Source organism: Crocodylus siamensis, chromosome 15, assembly GCF_052110815.1.
Source record: "Crocodylus siamensis isolate JL-2025a chromosome 15, ASM5211081v1, whole genome shotgun sequence".
Classification (NCBI taxonomy): Eukaryota; Metazoa; Chordata; order Crocodylia; family Crocodylidae; genus Crocodylus; species Crocodylus siamensis.
The window spans coordinates 11,519,764-11,540,305 of record NC_143409.1 but is presented as its reverse complement, the minus strand read 5'-3'; the positions used below and the strand labels follow the sequence as shown (position 1 = coordinate 11,540,305).

The window sequence follows — 20,542 nt, the reverse complement described above, 5'->3', positions numbered from 1 at the left end:
TGTGGCAGCCATTTTATGAAGATGGAGTTTCATAGAAAAGGGATTTTTTTTTTTTTGTCTGGTGGTGGGGGGGGGGGAAGGGATGTGGAAAAAGCAACCTCTCTGCTGGCTGGGGAAATGAGACCGTATTTTTTTATTTTTTGAATCTGGGGGATGCTTCAAAAGCAGCCAGGCACCCCGAAGGAAAACGAGAGAAATTGGGGAACGCCTGGCATTTTGGTGCAGGTCCAGTTCAGTCACAAAATGGCTGTTCCTTTGTGCCGCAGAGCTGACAGACATACTGCATTGCACTGTGTGCACTCTAAAAACAGCAGGAAGTTGCTGGTGGGGAGTTCAAAGGCCATCTTGTCTGTGCTGCGCGAGCTGATTGGCTGGGAGCTCACTTGGTAACAGGAGGGTCAACAGTGGCGCCTCTGTGAAAGCAGAGCCCGGCCTCCAGTGATGTCACCCGGCAGGGCCTCCCCTTCCTGCAGGCCCCGCCCGCCTTCCCCACTGCCCTGCCTTCACTTCCTCTTTGTCACCAGCGTGCTTCTTGAATAGAAACCCTGCCAGTTATTTTCGGAAGCAAGGGGGTAGCCAAAACCTCGCACGGGTTTTTGGGGGAGAATCTGTCCCTGTTTAGTTTAGTTTTGTTTTTTTTAAAGGCTTTTCTCATCCCGAGTTCAGTATATTGTACGACCAACAATTTTATTTTTTATTTTTAGTTTTTTTAATATATGCATTTTTTTCAGCCTACTTTTAAAAGCTCCTCTTCCTGGCTTTCCCCCATTCTGTCTACCTTCTTTAATAGGGGATTATTTTTATCCTTTTTTCACTTTTTCACTTTGTTTTTTTTTTTCCCCCCTCCCAAATGGCAGGAGGAGAAAATGCTGAAGATCCCTTCCCGCCCCCCCCTTCTCATCCACCAAATGCTTTTTAGTCCTTTCTGGTTGCAAATTCATGTTGTGCTTTAGGGACAATTGACTTCCTTGTGACAAGAGTGCTGCTTTTGTGCCAAATTTGGCAGCAGGGTTTTACTTGGTTCTTTATAACCTCATGAAGAGAAGTTTGCATGTATGTGTGTTGTGTTTTTTTTTTGTTTGGTTTTTTTTTACCCTTTGATAATTTGTAGCCTGAAACTTTTCCTTTTTAAAAAAGTAAAGGCATGGCAAAGGAAGTGACATGCAAAGAATTGAACTGAATGATGAAGAAACCTGCCTGGAACATGAAAGAATTTTTGTGGTCTTGCTCCTGCTGCCTTTCCACACTGGCATCTTTTTCGGGAAGTAACTTGCCTCATTCCAAATGCATGATTGAGAGATTTTTACATCGTTTCCTGTTGTTTGATCATAGCCAGGACTGAGCAAAGAATATACAGAATGCTTTCTTGTTTGTTTGTTTTTTAAATAACATCTTGTAAACTAATTGGAAAGTTCAGTTTGAACTTTAGGGAACGACTCCCTCCATTTTTAAATAATTTAAATTGGTGCTGTGCAGTTCCTTAAAACACCTAGCCTGAGTTTTATGGAAAGCAAGAATAAACAGATCAACTGCATCTGATTCTGCAGGAACTGCTTTCATTATCACTGTCAGCAATGCCTTCACTTCAGAGTTAACCCAGGTTCTCGCCTGTATGCTGCATTACCCTTCTCCTACCCCACACACAATCTCTGGGCCAAATTTAGGAGTGCTTTCAGCCACACTTGTTGACATAATTAGGATTTATAAATTAAAATTTGTGTTGGCCACACACCTGCTCTATTAACAGTGAGCACAAAGAGTAATGCTAATTGTCCTCCACTAGTTTTCTAGTTCTCCTGCTATGCCTAGAAAGGTGCACAAGCAATCCCATGGTTCACAATGGCTCAGATTTTGTGCACAAAACACCCTGGAAAATCCTGACTGTGTAGGCAATGCAGGATTAAGATGGTGATTGGAGTTTGTGTATGGCTTTACACTTGGTTGTTTCCACCTGTGTTAGGCCTGCCCAGGCAGCCATCGCTACAGCCTTGAAGCTGAAGGGAGCTTTGGGTGTTACAGGGTTTCTACAACTGAGAAATTAAAATCTCTAATCCTTTGAAGAGGTGGATCAAAGTCACCCTAGAGTTCAGCCTCAGCTCAGCTCCCACTGAAATGGCTTGTAAAGGTGACAGGCTGCCTATTACCTTAGTCTGCTTCCCCAGTGCATTCAGAGCTGATTTTAGTATGCCTAGCCATACCTCAGCTAGCTTTTCAGCTAGCTAATTTGGGTAAAAACAAGGGCTGGGATACTTGCACTAAAAAGTGCTCAGGATTATGAGGCCTGTGCTGCTGTGGATCCAGCTAGCTAGCCTTAAAGCTAGCTGGGGTTTGCCTGTAGAGGCTGAAATTTCACCTTCCTATTGCAGTATATTTGTCAGTTCTTGCCAATTCAGGTGTGTTGCCTTTGGATCCTGGTCTAAGTGTGTTTCAAAGACCAAAGAATTCACATCTGAGGAAGGTTTCTGGTACCCAGAAGATCAGTTCAGGAAGCCAGTAAAAGCCAAAAGAAAAAAGATTCTGTTCTGAATTAAAAAAAAAAAAAAGATAAGCACTAAAACATGCTTGAAAACACTTCCTCTGCATTTTATAACACACTCATCATTGCATCGGAGTCCTGTGAAGGGTTCTTGGTTGTGATAGCGAAAGCGTTTAACTATTGGGGGAAAAAAAAAAAAGATTTCTGTGGCAGTTTTGCATTCAAGCTTTTCTAAATTTGTCATTCTGTCAACATCTTATTTTCCTGCAGTACAGAGGAGGGGCTTTATACTGAAGTAGCTAACATGTGAGTAGGGGAGATTTTTCAAAAACAGTAGTTTGAAACGGTATTCTCTTTGTAGCAATGCTGTTTGGGACTTCAGTTTCCAGTGCTTCTGACTGCTTTTGCTTCTTGGGGGATAACTGCTGAATAAGGTGCAAAATTGGAGGAGGCAGGGAAATAGTGAGCAGTTTCTTAGATTTCCACCCCCCCCAGCTTTATTTTTGTCCTGGAAGCAAAATGAAGTTTTGGTTCAGCTGAGAAATAACTTGCTGTGCTAATAACTTCTCAAGTGAGGCTTTTTATTAGGACAGAAGGTTTTTTATTGCTAAGTGCTGTCCTTTACCCACCCCGAAGCAATTCTGTCTTCCCCACTACAGAGAGGCAGCCTGCTCTTTAAACTACTGTGCTGCAAATGCTTGGGCTCCTGCAGTGTGTGTTGTTTGGAGGCATAGACCAACATCATTCCTAATCTCTTGTAAAGACAAAGTACCGAGTTTGTAAAACAGCTAATCTTTTTTGTTCTGCCTCTTTATTCTGAATCTGCCACTTCCTTAGAGCTCTATCCTTGTGTGGGGAGCTGTGGCTGTCCTGTGATGTCTGGGGGGCGGGGATGAGGCTCATAGAGCAGAATCCCAATTCCTTCAGCCAAAACTGCCTGTAAAAAAAAATCAAAAAAAAAATCAGTTAAAATACAATCCCACATCAGGCCCAGTTTTCATCAGAAACCTTTGGCTGCTGGACTTCAAGTGATTGCCTTAAGTTTAATCAAGAATAGGAAGAAGACTCTAATTCCAGATCTTGGTAGTGATATTTGGGGGCCCTGTTTCTCATACAGCCTTATCTCTAGACTTGTATCCAGCTTGATCCAGACCCCAGGTGATTAGGCAAGGCCCCTTTTTGTTACTAATTAAAATAAGTTAACTGTTTTGATTGGAATAGCTGTGGCTGTGCTGAATCACGTTTTCCTTCAAAGTCTTTGGCCTCAGATTTGCAATGAACATGCAATCTATCCCATGCAGAATCTCTTCTGAGCTGCCCATTATGTTTCATCCTGACTGTGGTCTGACATAGTTAAGGCAAAAGTCATCTGAAGCTGCAGTTTAAAATGACTGGAGTGATGTATGGATTAGTCTCTACTCTGTTGGCTCTTGCCTCAGGGAAGAGTATGCATATTAGCCAGTGGGTGTACACACTGAGCAAAATGCCTTTTATCCCTTTCTATGCAGTTGTTAGAGGGTTCTCAGCAGTGGGTGCTATGGGAGCAGGACCATTTTTAAGTGAGTGTTGACTATAATGCTTCCACCCCCCATGCTGCAGTTTTGCAGACAGGAGGCTCTTCTGCCCCTTTGGGAAGCCTTAAAAGCTAGAAGTGTGTGCTCATTTAACTAGGGGCAAACTGGGAAGAGGCTGTTTCTGCAGCTTCTCAGTGATTTTCCTGAATCAAGCAGACAAGTTGTGACTCCCTTTGTTAACTACATTGAGTCTTTTCTCCTCCCACCAAACATCCTGCATTTGCAGCCGTTGACTCAGGGGATCAGAGTAATGGAGCCACTATTCTGATTTTGAATGTCCTTTATTATGCAAACGTGTGTGATATCCATGTACTGAAAAGCAGAGTTAGGAACAGGGCTTTCATAGTATCCCAGCGTGCTTTCCAAAGCAAGGAATTCCTTCAGAGAGAGGGGCAGTGGTGTGAGCGGGGTGTTTAGCACAGCGCAGACTCATGCATTGGTTTTATCCGGGGAACTGCATGAGAAGAGGCAGTGTTTGCCAGAATACTGTATGGTCCTATGGCCCGAGGGGCTGGGAAAAGTCTTTTGGAAGCATAACTCCTGGGGGGGGCGGTCCATCCCCTGAAGTTAAACTAGAACAAACCTATTAGGGGCTTGCACACATTGGGTATCAGTTGTGAGTGACTATGCAGTTCTCTGTTAGGGGTAATTAGAGAGCCCTATGGTGCTGGCTACCGTTCAAACAAAAAACAGTAATTTATGCAACTTCTTTATAGGTAGAGCTGGTGGTCGTAACCCAGAGGTTCCCAGACTTTTTCTTATTCCTTCCTTCCAGATTTACTAGCTGCCTTTGTACTCCTGCCAATACATGTTTGATATTTTAACTACTTAAATGCCAATTATTATAATGAAAATTAGATCTGCCATTACACAATTTCTTCCATGTGCACCCCCCCCAGATGTCTTGTGTACCCCCCAGCGGTATGTTTGCCACAGTTTGGGAAGCCCCGATATTTGGTTCCGTATGACTTGACCAGTTGTTAGTCATTCAACCTGAAATTTTCATTGCTTGCTCCACGCTGGGCTTTTTTTTGGAGTTTCAGCAAAACTGGTTTAGTACTTCCTGAAAATGAGGATGGAGCAAAATAGTTCTTTTGTTTTTCTTGGAAGGGTGCTAATGCCTCTGGTTTGGCGAAGGGGCAGGCTTCTTGGAAGAAGAATTACTGTGGCTATAAAAAGGGTGCTGTTTGCTATGCCCATGAAAACCAGTTCAGAAGTTGGCCTAATTATAACCTCTGAAAATCACATTTACTTTTTGCAAATCTGTTTAAGATTCCATCTGTGCCAAAGTATGCTGTTAGTCCCCTACTCGGTTGTAGTTGCAGGAAACATGTTCACAGATACAAGCAGAGATGCAGACAGGATGAAAGTACTACAGTATTTTATTTTTTCTAGCCTCTAAGAAGAGCTCCTTGCATTGGCTGATTAATAATTTTGTGCACTTCTCAACCCTTAACACTGAGCAGATCTTCCACTCCTGGTTTAGAAGATGGTAAACTTTGCATGCCCATCTTACTGATATGGTACCTCAGAGGTTGCATGAAGTCATGAGCAGGGATTAAAACTGTATCACTATCTCTAATTAGTAGCTACTGGTCTCATCCATTTACCCACCCAGTTTTTCAGGTTCAGTGTGCCAAGTGTATGTGCTCAGTGTTGCTGTTTGTAACTACCAAGTTATACTCCTTCCAGAGCCCGAAATAGAATCAGGAATTCTGATTCCCCGCATTCCTTGACTGTGACACAGCTAGGTAAGGCACTAGCACAATGCATTACATCTACTTTCTGGCTGCTTGCAAACTTTTAAAAAATGCTTTAGTGGAAGCAGCAGCATGTGACTTCATCCTGGCTTTGGAGCATCTGTAAAAATTGGGCACTTCAGCCAGGCTTTTTGGTGGTTTTAGCTAAAGCAGATTTAATCAGACGATCAGGAGTGAGCAGTAAGCAGGGGGATGCACGGAGGAACCTGTAAGATTAAAGGAGCCACAGTACATCCCACTTCTGCCATTGATTCAGTAGGGCCCTATATAAGGTTGCCTGGTGCAGCCTGAGTTTGGTTGACCCTTATGGCTAAAATATATTCCTCCTCTGCACATCTATTTGCAGGTGGGCAAGCAAATGTCCCGTGGACAGCAGAAAGCCAGAAGTGTAAATGGCAGAGATATGCAGAGGAGAATCATTATTGAAATTTAAAAGTACCAGGAGGCATGGCTGAACAGTGACATCCATGGTGGCCCACTTTGGATCCAGCGCAGAGCTGCTGCATTTGTATTGAAAGCACCATGGTCGCTTTCTTCACATTGCCTAACGGAGCATTCCTCCTTTTTTTCCTCTCTTTTCCTTGCATTGTTCTGTAGTATCCATATTAGAAATGCATAGGCAGGGTTTGGATTGAATCCAGTCAAACCAGGCCAGTGATCCACCATTGTTTTTCAGGTTGCCCTCTAGTCCTCTAGAATTGCAAAGAAAATCTGCAACGCGTGAACTCCCCCAGTCCAGTTCTGGGATCCGGGCCTGAAACACACTCTGCCTCTCACTTCAGATGAGTGCTAATGCAGATGCCCAGTGATGACCAAAGCATGTGATTACTAAGAAGACTGCTGATTTGTGAGGAGTGTGCTCTTGTGGAGTCACAAATGGAAGGTATTTGAGGGAACCCCAAAAACTCTCCTGTGGATCCAAAAAGCCAGAGAGGAAAGATTAAACTGAGGGGCTATCCCATCCTCACTGAGGAGGAGACAGTTCCATGGAGATTAGTGCAGCATCAAAGCCAGCAGGGACCTTGTCTGCTCCAGTCAGCAGGTCTGCAGCTTCTCTCCTGACTTTAATGGCTGCTTGCAGACTCAGGCACAATTGGTTACAATTGGACCACGTTGTGAAGCTTTTCTTTGCAAATGGGAAATCGTTTTTGAGTTTGTTTTCACCAAACACTTAGATTGTGATATTACATGATTTTAGAAACCCAGGTTGCAGGATGTTGAACCCTGGTGCATGGGCCCTGGCCTGATGGAGCCTAGCAGAGCATTCATCTGCATAGTATACTTCAAATGGTGTTTCCAGTGGGAGGTGGTTGGTTTGTGGTCAGATCTCGGGATAAAGAGTACTATTCTGCCCTCCACATAAAATGCCAAATTTGAGTGTGTCAGGCAGAATCCTATCACTACTGGCACAAGAACCCTTGCAGTTTATTAATATTTGAAACAGTCTTCCTGTAGCTTTCTGCTTTACAGGCTGCATGTCCTCAAAGCATGCCCCTAACTTCTGCTCTCCAGTTAAGTGTGGTAAGTATGTTGTGATGCATTAAAAGTCTATGCAAAATCCAGTTTGCATGGCCCAAGGGTGAAATGCTACAGTGCTGACTTAAGATGTAGGCCCTAATCCTTTTTTTGGGGGGAGGGGAAGGGAGGGGTTTGGGCAAACTTAAGAATCATAGTTGTGAAAATGTGACACAACTGGAATCTAGCTCTGTGGTTAGGCTTCTTGGGAGGATGATTTCTTCTTCTTTAGTAAGGAATGCATTTTACCAAGATCAGAAACATTATTCTCATAAAGTCGCAGCCTGAACTGCCACCGTTGCTGAGTGAAACTAAATTTGTACACTGCCACCCCACTGTAAAACTGGTTGCCATAAAAGGTCCATCTGAACTCCCACCTAAGTTGAAAGCATTTGGCCTTTGGTGGGTGTTGGGCTGGGACCCAACTGATTTTCAGATACATTAGCTAATAGCTTGATTGAAAGAAGTCATGCTGTGATGACCCTTATTTAGCATCCCAAAAGTTCATCTCCCAAAAATAGACACTAGAAGAGGGAAGTTTAATCTCCAATTATGTACTACAGCTCCCAGGACTAACAGGGGACACAACTTGACTAATCCTTCACACTTTATTAAGAGAATTGGAATTTCCTGGTTGTCTTTGAGATGGTTAGAAAGGATCTACTTCTTGGAATGAACTTTTTATTTTTTAATAACTTTCTATGTATTAAAATACAAAGAAAAGGAAATGTTAGTAAGTGTGCACACACACATTCCTCCTGTCCCTAAAGAAATTCATCTCGTGTATACAGTGTGGTGTGTTTTCATTCCATCTCTGGATTATAGTAGTACCATAATATACTAAATACTAGTAAAAAAAATTATGGAGATGGCATTCCTACTCCAGAAGAACTTCGAAATACAACAGACAGCAGGCAGTGAGAAAGAGAAGACTTAAAATCAGTTCTATTTTGTTTTGTTTTTCAATAAATACCTGTTGTGTAATACCAGTATGAGCTGGTTACTGTCTTGGCCTTAATCCGAAAGAGTTTGATTTTTTTCATACTTCCAAAATTATTTTTGTAGGAATCCAAAAGATCTGTCTGGGAATATTAGGACTTGGCCTCATGGAAGTTGTGGTTTGGGCAGCTCAAGTCACTATTATTCCTGAAAGCCTGAGCTCCTTGGGTAAACTGCATGTATCCTGATGTAGGCAGTTCACGGGAACGCCTGGCTGTGTAGTCCAGCTGCATCGAGCCATTAGAGAACTGGATGGTGCATCCAAAATACAATTTCCTGGGAGCACTGTGGCAGTACGCTGGGGATGGTTTCCATAAAATATACCTGCTTGTGTATGAGACAGCTTGCAGTGAGCTCTGATCAAAAGGAATTGTTGAGTTAAGTGGTCCAGAGTCAGGATTTGGAAGAGGAGGGGGAAAATGTTTTGGACAAAATTGGTGAGGACCTGTCTGTATGTAAGAGGAGGGGTAAGAGGAGTTGGAGAAGTGCAGCAAGAGGGGGAAATGAGGCTGGCATGGAGGGAAATGCAGGAAAACATGGTCTGTTATATAGCGAAGGACAGACCTGTGAAGAGCCTGGATGATAAGGACAAGGAGCTTGTAATGATGGAAAATGAGAGGGGGTATTCAGAGATTTGGGGAAGCATACCAGTGGTTGTTTCAGTTTACTATGGTGGTATTCAAAGGTTTGGGGGAGCATAATTTTATTTTGACTGATGCTCATAGCTTTCTCACAGCAGTTTTGTTTTGCATGCTCTGGGTCTATGGCAAAGGCAGTGTGACTGATGGAGAGGCCTAGAGAACTAGGACTGGATTTGATTTTCCAGTTCCTGGGAGAGAGAAGGGGAAAAAAGAATACTGAATACTCCTTCCCCTTTTAAAACTAGACTGAAGCCGTGAAAAGACAGCGGGCATCAGTGGTCATTCATCTTGAAATACAACATAGAAGACTGCATTTCCATTGCTGTATGTAGATTTGAAATTTTCACTGACGGCTACTTCTTTTTCCCTCCCTTCACATTTCAAGTTCCTCCATTTTAGGACTATACAGCAAACCAGAAGCCACAAGAGCAGTGAAATCATAAGATGGTGGGAGAAAAAAAGTGCTCTGAAATGGCGTCTGGAAGCCTGGCTGAGTGCCCGGCACTGGAGGAATTTCTGGATCAATTTTTCATGTAGTGCTTCACTGCTGCCCTCTGCCAGATCTCTGAGAAAAAGCAGTTGCATGCTTTAGGGATGATGATTTACTCAGGGAGCGACAGAGATGTCTTCATTAAGAGCTGGGGGTATAGTCTTAGGCCCTGGAAAAAGGATTTTTTATTTTTACATGAACTCATAAGAACCCCCCTGCCCTCCCATTCTTCTGTCTGTGGTTAACTCCCTTCTATTAACACGTGAAAGTGTTACCAATTTTAATTTACTGTATCTCTTCAATGCATACTGTATGTTGAACAATGTGTATTTTTATATGTTATCTGTTGATTCCGCTTTTACTCTTTTGGGGTTTTTTTTTTTTTTAATGTATTGAATTTTCTTGAACCAGCCAGACCTGTAATAAAAAGCCCAATGCTTTTTATAATTTTGTAGAAGGGGAAACATTAGAAAGGTGCCTTATGAATCTACATTCTCTGCTTTTCTGTACTTTCCTGCAATTTATTAATTTAAACAAAAAAATAAAAATAAAAATATTGATTATGAAAGCACATAGTCACAGAACAGAACCTGATTTCATTAGACTTTGAATAAATGAAGGACAAAAAAGAGTTTATGGTCTCATGTTCTTTCATATTATTTCTCTTTCTGGTTTGGTGTTGGTGCAGATAGTTTTACTAGGGTTGCTAACTCCACCTTCAGTCCTTGTTTTGTGTCACCTGGTGTAACCAGTTTTCCTTCCTCTCTAGTTGGGTGGTACTTCTCCCATTTGATTTGTTTTGGAGGTGAGAGAGCCTGGAGAAATGGAAAGAAAAGCAACGTGGTGCATCTCTTTGAAAGAGACGGGCTGTGTGGTGCAAACCTTTTGGTTGCCAAGAATTGTTGGGTTTTTAAAATAGTGTGGCCTCACCATTTTAATTTGGAGAACCCCCACAATGCAGTGATATAGGTGTGCATAAAACTCTTGGTATATCTGTGCTTAAAGGACCGTTCCTTTTTGCACATCAGAAAACTGGAAGCCTCTGAGTTTAGAAGCAGGTGAATTACTTCAGTGTGTGTGTGTGATGGCAATTTACTTTTTGAAACCAAATATCCTGATTTAGACTGAAAAAGAAGAGATACTTATGTGCCCTACAAAATAAATAAAATCCCAGGAGGGTTAACCATTTCAGCAGGAACTCAGCCAGCTAGATACTCATGTAGAAACCCCTTTCCATTGTGTTTTTTTTTAACTTGTCTGGAAAATTTACCACTAATGCGGCTAGTGCTGGCCCCTTTCTGACAACATACTAGCCTACTGGTCTCATGTCACGTGAACCTTACTCGCTGCCACATGGGAGATGAACGGCGTTCCTGGCCCAATCTGTGGGTCACTATCCTCTCTAATTCAGCAGTGCAGCCTGTGGAGCCTCCCTATCATGTGCGATGCTCCCTCTTGCTCTGAACAGATCGAGTCTTCTCAAGAGTGTGCTTTCTTGCTGCTTTAGCTGAGCAGAGGGAGGGACTGGGGCATGAAAGGAAGCCCATCCCTTCCCTCGTGTACCAAACACACTTCCTCCATTGGGCAAGAATGGTACCCGCACAGGCGTGGCAGTGCGTTGTGTCGTTGTTAGTCTCCGGTGTGATTTGACACCTCCAGGGAAGCCTCTGAAAACAGACGGATTGCACGGTGGATGCGATTCAGGTTTATTCAGCCATTGTTGAAACTAAAGAACTTAAGAGAAATACATTTTCATTTCTTCTGTCTTTACCATTAGTCACTCGGCATCTGAAGAGGCCTCTGGCTCCGACTCTGCAAGCCAGTCTGAAAGTGAGCAGGGCAGTGAACAGGGCAGTGAGCATGGCAGTGATTCGAACAGCAGTTCGGAGTCCTCCGAGAGCCAGTCCGAGTCCGAAAGCGAGTCGACGGGCTCAAAATCCCAGCAGACCCCGCCTGAAGCCAAGGAAAAGCCAGCCTCCAAGAAGGAAAGGATAGCAGATGTGAAAAAGGTATCATCCCCATCACGTTTAAGGAGCTACATATTGCCACGCACTGTCCACCCCTCTGCTCAGAATGCAAGACACAAAGCGGCGTGCTAGCAAAACCGTGGTTGACTTCCTGTCTGCCAGCTTTCTAAACCCAAAACACCAGCCCTTTTTACAGTTAGCTTCCTTGAGTACCTTGTCAGTCAGGCACTGCCCGTGTGCACTGTGCCAGCCTGACGGCTTGAGATGTATGCTCTGGGAGAGGAGTAATGACAGGATTGACTGACATGAAAGAAAGAGGCAGACATGAGAAAGGCTTTGCCAAGCCCCTGCTCACCTTCAGGATGGTAAAAGTAGTAATGTGTCATAGTGGAAAATGCCCAAAGATGAAAACCTGGAGCTAGTAGTCAAGGGCGCTGCATATTATCAGGGAGTTTTAGCGCCATCATTTGTGTACCTCAAAAAAGAAGTGGATTTTTTACTGCCTGATTCCTTTTGGGAAATGGTTCTCAACCATTTTTTTTTTCTCCCTATGAGGGCCCTTCCTTCAAAATTTCTCTCCTATCTCACTGTGATCACTCTTCCACTTAACAGCATGGGAAAGGCAGGGAATTGCACTTGCTGATGTTTCTGCTCCCTGGCATTACATTTTCCAGGTTGAGAGCTTTCCCCTTGTACAGAAACAACTAAGACTAACAGATTTATCTATGTTACTATTTTTAAAGCAGTTATCTTTTTTTTGCAGCCTTGATAGTAAAAACATGGTGGGGAGCGGGCTGAGAAAGATGAGACTAGGTTTCTGTTTAGGAGTGGGAACCCAGGAAAGATAGCAAACTAACAAAAACACTCAAGTCAGATTAGGCAGTCTCTGTTTTCCTGGTGTGTGATTGTCGTCATTTCCATTAGTGTTTGCAATTCTAGATTGCAAAGTCAAAACACAAAGGGTGTGGCCAGATGATCAAAAAATGCTGTTCAGTGGTGACTGCCTTGTGTGTCTGCTCTTCCCCCATGGTAAGTGGAAGCAAAAATCACTGTAAACTCAGCCCTCTTTCAGTGAGAGGTGACTACCACTGTGTAGCTTTCACTTGCGGCAGGGTAAAAGCATGCACACCAGCCATTCACTGCATGGGAACTAAAGTGTGATAATTCCCCACTCCCTCTTATCTCTCTGAAACGTTCGGCCATGACCAATATATCTGTGCAAGTCTCTTCTTGGAAAAAACAACTTTGTTTGCCAGGCTTCGGGGAAGAACTGTGTTTAAAGCCTAAGATGTCTGCAGGGAGAGAAGGAGCATTCTGGTGGTGAACTACTGAAATTCAAATCCTTGTAAACCATTACAGTGCCAGCTTAAATCTTAGTGTTCAGGGGGGCAAGGAAGGGTGCATGTGTAAGGTGGTAACAATAACACAAAACTACACTTTCTGTTTTATTGTTGTTTAGTGGGGACCAAAGGAAGTTGTCCCTTCTTCCACTATGAGCTCTTGGCAGCATAAGGCTAGGAGAGAAACACATCCATGGCCAGGCTTCTATATAGCATGAGCCAGGCAAGGTTGCAAAGTGAGCCTGCTGCCCCTGAAAGCCCAGATGCAAATGTGCTTAGGCCAGGCAGTTAAGTGTGGGTGTGTGGAGTCTATTAGTGCTTTGTGTCAAAGCCTTGTTTCGTGTAGGTGGGGGAGGTTTGCTTTCTGCTTAGTTGTTTGTAGCTGTTACAAGCAGACAAATCCCTTAAAAACCCTGCGGTATAATGAATTACCACATCATGCATGTATATGACAGTGAGGTCCAAGCCCCGGCAATCAGCATTGTATCAAAAAGAAAAGGGGGTCACAGAACTTGCTCTGGGAGCATTACTGTTTAAAAGGTGATCTCTTTGAATGGACCTCTGCGATTAACAAAAGAAATCTTTAGCCAGCCCTTTATTCCTAAGTATATTCAGTGGAATCTAATATCTTCTCGTGTCACATCATATCCCCATGTAAATGTACCAGCCAATGCTGGTGGGGTGCAGCACATACCTGAATCCTAGCTACCACTTTTGCAGCAGTGTAGAAGTGCTGATCCACATCAGCAGCAGTGGATACAGTTCCTAGCTTTACTGCTCCCAATGTTTTTAAGCTTCCTTTTCCTGCATATTGCTATAGAGATGAGTACCATTGAAAAGTGATAAAAATTAAATGAGAAAAGTAAGAGGTAACCAATACAGACTCATGCAGGAACATCTAAGTAGCTTGTTTCACTGATATTGGTGTCCCACGTCCCCAACACAGCCGTGCAAACATCTCCTTCCAGGCCAGTAGTTCTTGTCTTTTTCTCCCTCTGTATAAAATACAAGTCATATTTCTGTAAACGGTTTCCAAAACACTTTTTTGACTTGTTTACCACAAACTTTGTTTTTAGGACACAACTTTTACCAATAATTAGTTTGGCACATTCATACTTGTGCAGCTTAAGCACATTCACGACCATGCATTTAGGGGCTACTAAGCAGCCACACCATCTTACTTTATCGGGGAACAGCAGGACTTAGAAGTACGTGCAGTGTGCAGCATCCACAGTAAGTGGGACAATGATTTATGCAATGTCCTCTTACAGGATGCTAGGAGGAAGGACTGGCCCATGTCATTATGCAGGCATTTTTAGGAGACCCCATCTACATAGTAAAATCTGCAAACTAACCTTATGACAAGGGCAAAACCCTGTTAGCAATCATGATGGACCATGTTTAAAACCAATCATGCCATTTACTGTTTACCAACCCAATTACCAGTTTCAGATTGGTCTCTGGGGCAAGAGTGATGAGCTCTTGAAGTAATGAAGTTCACCTGCTCTGATTAAGGCAAACAGAAATCCAGCTGCTTTCTATTATCCTACATCAGCAGGAGTGGCTACAGTTCCTGGCTTTACTGCTCCCAGGACCCCATAAGATCCAGTTAGTATCCAGATCAGAATACAAACCTCAGAGCTATCCTGGGTAGCTTTTTTTGTTTTGGTTGCTGCTGGTGACCCACATGTTTCTGGGAATGGGGTGGGAGGATGTAGCTAGCCAGGAAATTTTCCCTAAGGTAGAAATAACGGGGGGGAAGGGATAAGATTAGAGAGATTTCATCTGTTTTGCTTTTTTTTGCAAAATGGAAGGATTTTCCTCCTTTGTTCCTGCAGGATTACTTGGAGTGCCTGGTCCTTCTAAAACCTTTTGTCCTGCAGAAGGCCTTTTGAAGTAACTTGGAGGAAAGACACGTCAGTTCAGATGGCTCAGCAGAACCTCCCATTAAAACGTACTGTTACAAAACAGTGATTGGCAAAGAGCTAAAAAAAAAACCCAGCCACCCAGACAACTCCACCCCCCGCCCCCATGATGCTTTCAGTTTTGTTTTACAAGTTTCCAGAGCTTATCTAACTGACCCTTGCCCCTGATGGCCCCTCCTGGTTTCATATCAGTTGATCAGAAATTCATTATCAAACCTCTCAAAAATAATAGCTATAATTGGGGTGAAGCAGGCCTTCTGATGGTCTGTTTATTTTGCAGATGTGGGAAGAATATCCTGATGTTTATGGGGTTAGGAGGTCAAACCGAAGCAGACAAGAGCCGTCGCGATTTAATATAAAAGATGAGGTAAGGAAAAAACAAAAAAGATGAGATGAGGGAATACTGAACATATAAAAACAAAAAAGAAAGAAAAGGACAAAGGCAGTTCAAATTGGTGTCACCTTTTAACAAGCACTGAGATCTATGCTGATCCATGGATGTTGGGTTTTGCAAAATAAGGCCCCAGTCCTGCAGCTGGATCCATGTGGAAAGAGGCCCATGGAGTCAGTGTCCCTGTGGGCATTGAGGTCTGCATGTGCTGATCTGATTGCTAGAGACGGGTCTTAATGCAAACCATGCTCTGCTATAGAAACATGCATCAGAGAAAGGGAGGCTTTTTGTTAAAGGAAACTTCCCAGAAACACCTTACAACAACAAAACAGTTTTTGCTCTACGTCCCAGAGTGTATCACAGGGGAAAAATGCATTTGTTTGTATATTCAGCTTTATGAACCATCACTTTTACATCTTTTTTTTTTTTTCTTTTTTTTGGTTGAATTTTTGGAATATTTGCGTTTCAGTTTAACGTGAGGGACAGTGGTACATGAGTTCAGTATAACCTGGCAGTCAGAACTCTAAATGATTCTGTACTGCAGAACATGAAGAAATGTAGACATTAGCTGTTGCCATGCTCGTGCACGTTAAATGGTGTTTACCGTGTAGGACTTTTCACGTGCACTTCTCCCAGCAGGTTTGGCATCCTTTTTGCTGTTTTATAGAGGGGGGGAAGTGAAAGAGAGAGAGAGGTTCAAACTAAGGTTTTTGAAAGTTGGAGGCCTACAACTATGATCAGATACCTACAAATAAACAGCCAGGTTTTTCAGAGGAGCGGGATCCCTGTTGAGTCCTCTGATAATCAGGCTATTATGGGCAGGTGTTTTGTGTATTTGAATGGCTAATAATTATGCACATAGGTTTGCAAATTTTTGCCTAAACCGTGATGTCAGTGTCACAGATGAGCGCATGGAATCTAGGTTTCCTGACTCCAAGAGCCAAACTCCAGAAAATCCTGGACTCGCGCTGAACGTCCCACATAGCAGCAGCAGCAGGGGAAAAAAGGCATCTGGCACCTCATTGACTTAGCTTTTGTTTTCCTTTTCAAGTTCCGCAAAGCCCAGACTCGCTGGCGGCCTCTCTGTGCGATGCCCCAGCATGCACTATGCTGGCGATGTCACACCCACCACCGATCTCCGCTGCAGAGCCGTGTGCCCTGTAGGGGGCTCAGGTAAGTCCCGTCTTTTTTTGTTTTACAATATTACGTGGTTTTGCAAATGTTTGTTTTCTTTTTCGATATCTTCATTTCCTACCAAACAAGGCACCGTTTAAAAAAAAAAAAAAAATCCGAGATGTAAAAACTTTGCTATACCACACAATATTGTAAAAAACAAAAAAAAAAAATCCGTCAATTCCTCTCACCAAAAAAATAAGAGAAAATTTGCAACCAAATTCTTCCCCTCCACCCAAAGCAGGACTGATTGATTCCTGTAGGGCGGCTCCCATCTGCAGCAGAGTCCGATGGAGGGTGTGACCGGTCAGTAGCACAGCGCTGGGGCTTCACAGTGAACAGAAGACGGAAAGTCTTGAATTTGGAAATGTTAACTGTGGAGAATAGTTGCCCTTGGGCTCTATCCTGTGTAGTGCTGAGCACTCCCCGTTCCCAGTGGAGTTGGTAAGAGTTGAAAGCACCTAGCACCTAATGAGTGTGCTTTGTAGCTTGCAGGATCAGACCCTTTGACAACGGCATTGTTTTTTTTCATTTGATGTCTGGGGCTTCCAGCACAGTGCAGAGGAGCTTTTCATCTGCACTCTTTCCTAAAGTGTTTGTGCAGTTAATGAAATGATTCGATCAGGCAGCATCCCAGGTTGAAATCCTATCAATACAGAACAGAATATCTCCAGTAGCAGCTCTTTCAGCATTCCTGTGTGCTGCCCTAAAGGGTCTCCTAAACTCTTGACCTGAAGGGATTGCTTGAAAGGTTAGATAGTCTCTAGGGACCAGTCAGTTGCTGGTCTCTGCTGAGCCTGCTGGTTTGGGCAGGGTTATTTTTGTGCTGTGAATGCTTCTTCCTCTGGGAACTGAACTGACACCATCGAACATATATCACGCAAGTCACCCAGCAGACATCAGAGATGCTAATGACTTGCCATCTGTACTGGTTTGGGCCAGAAGGTTAGGAAGTGAAAGAGAAGTTTTGCATGTTTCTTAAACGTTTGTGACCGTAAAGCAACGTCCAGGAATGAAGAGGCTTTGTGAGAGCTTGAAGTAAGAACAGTCCCCACCCATGCCTTCTCACTTTGAGCAAAAGGGCAGCATTTCACACCAGAGGGAAGTGAAATGTTGACGTTTGCTTTTGCTATTCTGAGGCATTAAGTAAATTAGCTTGCACTTGCGAATATAACTTAAGAAAGTTGTTTCCTGTTTGGAATGAGTAAGAGCCTACAAAGCTGGAGGCTTGTGTTACAGCAGGAGTCCGCTGCTGACAATTTCTTGATTCATTACTATTTTAAAAAAATCACAGTTTTGAATGTATTTTTATCCGCCGCCTTATTATAATGTGTAACGTGCAAGCTCCTCTACTGCTGCCTAGTGGAATACTTGGTTAGGCAGGGGAAACCTAACCTTTCGGTCAGGATTCTCCAGCATTTGGAGTACAGCACAAGATGACACCTACAACCAAAGGGGAAGGGGGTGAGGGAGGGGAATAGAGAGCTTGAATGATGATGAGCTGAGCTGGACTTTTATTACTGTTCCTTATTTGTTAAATTCTGGCATTGGACCTGGTCCTGTGCAAGACATAAAATGGACAAGGCCTTAGTCATTATAATGAACTTAGGGGCACATCTGGAATGGGAGCGCAGTCTTTCAGGGACTTATGTAGCTGCCTAACTCCTTTGTAGTCTAAAACGGGACCTGAAGTTGCTACCAAATGAAAAGTGGTGGGCACATCTACACGTTGCCCTATGGCGATGTAGCGATGCACTGCATCGCTGTACGGCGTGCTACGGTGACATAGTGGTCGCATGTGCTTACGCATGATCACCAGCTATGTTGCTGTAGTGGCACGCTCCTCGGGTGTAGTGTGCTGCTACAGTGACGCAGCGGGAAAATCTACCCATGTGCCACGCGCATGGCGCAGTAACCTCCCATTCTGTGCCGTGCTTTACTGCTTCCAAAAGGCAATGTGTGGACATGCCCAGTGACTCTTAAAACTTTTTATTTTGCAGTGTGATCTAAGCATACTCCTGTAGGCCTGTGAACACACTGCTTGATACTTGCTGGTTTTTATTCTGGATTACTAAAAAGGAAGGACTATAGATCACAGAGAGTCTAGCAACACCTTAGCGCTTCTGATCTGTAGTCCTCAGGAACAGGCAGCATGGTTGTAGTTTTATAGCGTTGCTTACATGAACAGATGTTTCAAAATACAATAGAGCTAAACAATGCGGGGAGACAGAGAAACATAAAAAAGCTAGTTAGGGAATGAGTCATTTAGCGGTTTTTGCAAAAGATGCAAGAAATGGGATGAAAAGTCAGAAAAGCAGGAGGCAGAAATCTGTTTCCTGTGGTAGAAAGTCACGGCTGCTAAGTAAGCAGGAGGAAAAAACAGGAGAAGGCCAGTGCAAGTTAAATTGGAGTGAAACAGAGACAAGTGAGAGATTTCACACTGTACCTCTAGGGGAGGAAAAGCTAAAATGGGTTAAAGCCATTGTTCCACCACCCCCGGTCTAGGCTGTTCCAAGAGCTAAGTTAATAGACAGCCCATGCCTATCAGTTTTGGGAGCAATGCAGCTCCCTCTGTCCCCACCTCTACTTGTCGGCCTTAAAGGGCATCTTTGGAAGGGAGAGCATTGAAAAGTTAGTTTATCTCTGCCTGATGGATTGCCCCACTAGGCATCCGTAGGCTCTCTCTCTCCCTTTAGTTCATGCACAGAGGGGAAAAGTCTTCCCTGGTGCATTTAGAGCCCCTTTTGGTCACGTTGCCTTTTTTACTTGGCCAGCAGAGGTCAGAGTGGGGAAGAAAAAATCTCATCCAAGTTTTGTTAGTTGGAGCAAATCTGTGGAGGGCTTTTGAACGGGATGCTGAAAATGACATGAAGGGCGAGTTAAAACAAAGATGGGCACGTGCTTGCTTTTTTGTGCGTCTGGAGCAAGTAGGCAGCAACTTCCTGCATGGGGCCTGGAAAAGCGGGGTCAGATACTGTTGAACGGAAGGCGAGGTTAGTCCCGAATAGAGGAGGTGACGCAGCAGAAGATTTCTGTAGAGGCGGAGCTGGGCCAAAGGGTGTTTATGAGCAATACTGCAGACGTGACACTAGGCCTGTCTGCCGACCCAGGAGGCTGTGGGAGCACAGGGAAGACTCAGGCTTGGATGAACTCAGCGTTAAACAACTAGCAGACAGGTGACTCATATGGGAGGCTGGCTGAGCTTCAGGGAATAGAGCTGAACTCCAGATTCATGTTACCCAATGGCTGTATCTGAACAATTTAGCCGAAGGTGGCTGCGATGAAGCCACAGGGTCCCTGGGTCAGAGCAGAAATATACAGGAAGCTGGGGAATCATCCAAGACTTAAGTATCACTCGGGTAATTTTAATGGTAACAGAAAGGCAATTGAATGGGAGGAAATAGAGAAGGCAGAAAATTGAGCCTTGTTAGACTAGAGAAAGAGCAGCCACGATTAGAGCGCAGCAAAAACAGTTGCCCTCTCCACACTTTATCTTGTATGACGCAAATCTCTGTCTACAGAGTGAAAATATAAATTTTGTTATTTGTATGTTATCAAAAGAGAAAGCGAAAAAGTAGGTGTGCAGCAAAGGAAAGAGAGAAAACTTGCTCAAAAAAAAAAAATCCCAAAACTGGGGATGGAGGAAAGCGCAGTGGGGATGAAAGGGTTTGGAAACAAGGAGAGAAGATAACTAACAAAAGGGACCAATGGTTCTAACCAAGCATATTGTATTATACTTGTTCAAATACTAGAAATCATAGAGATGGGCTCATTTATTCAGTGAATGACGAGAGGCCTGAAATTAGAAGATGTAGTTAGTGTGATGCAGCTCGGCATTATCAGCCAGCCCTTGTCTTGTTAGATAGCGGGGGGTAAGGGAGGGGACCAATTTTATGTTTATTGCAGATAACACCGTATGCTGGTTCAGAAATACAGATCTGTTGCAAAATACAATTCATACCGTGTTAGATTGTCATGAGCAAAATGGGCACAAAACACAGCAAGGGGTGTTTGTCTTTCTGCCAACCTAGTCTGTGGCTAGGATGGTGTTCAGTGCTTCAGATCAGCTTAACATAACCCTCCACTTAAGCAAGGAAGAAAGGAAATAAATGACAACGAAGGCAGAGAAAGGACATAAAAGTTGTAAGAAAAAACAGGTAAAAGGGGTATGTTCCCAGTGTCCATGGGATTGTCTCCTTAGTGAACATCCTGGCCTGTGCCATTTAAAAAAGTTGTTATATTAATGCCACTCAGTTGTGAGCTTTGTTTGCTCTTCTCCGTGTCATAGGAT

At 43.5% G+C, this 20,542-nt stretch overlaps 1 protein-coding gene across 1 annotated transcript in view; it reads left to right on the top strand.

The window, feature by feature from the left end:
• CHD2 (chromodomain helicase DNA binding protein 2) overlaps positions 1-20,542 on the top strand; it is a 75,413-nt gene that overhangs the window by 4,273 nt on the left and 50,598 nt on the right. Inside the window, 2 exon segments of the mRNA XM_090029591.1 lie at positions 11,233-11,464; positions 14,968-15,054. Coding sequence (XP_089885717.1) covers positions 11,233-11,464; positions 14,968-15,054 — 319 coding nt within the window.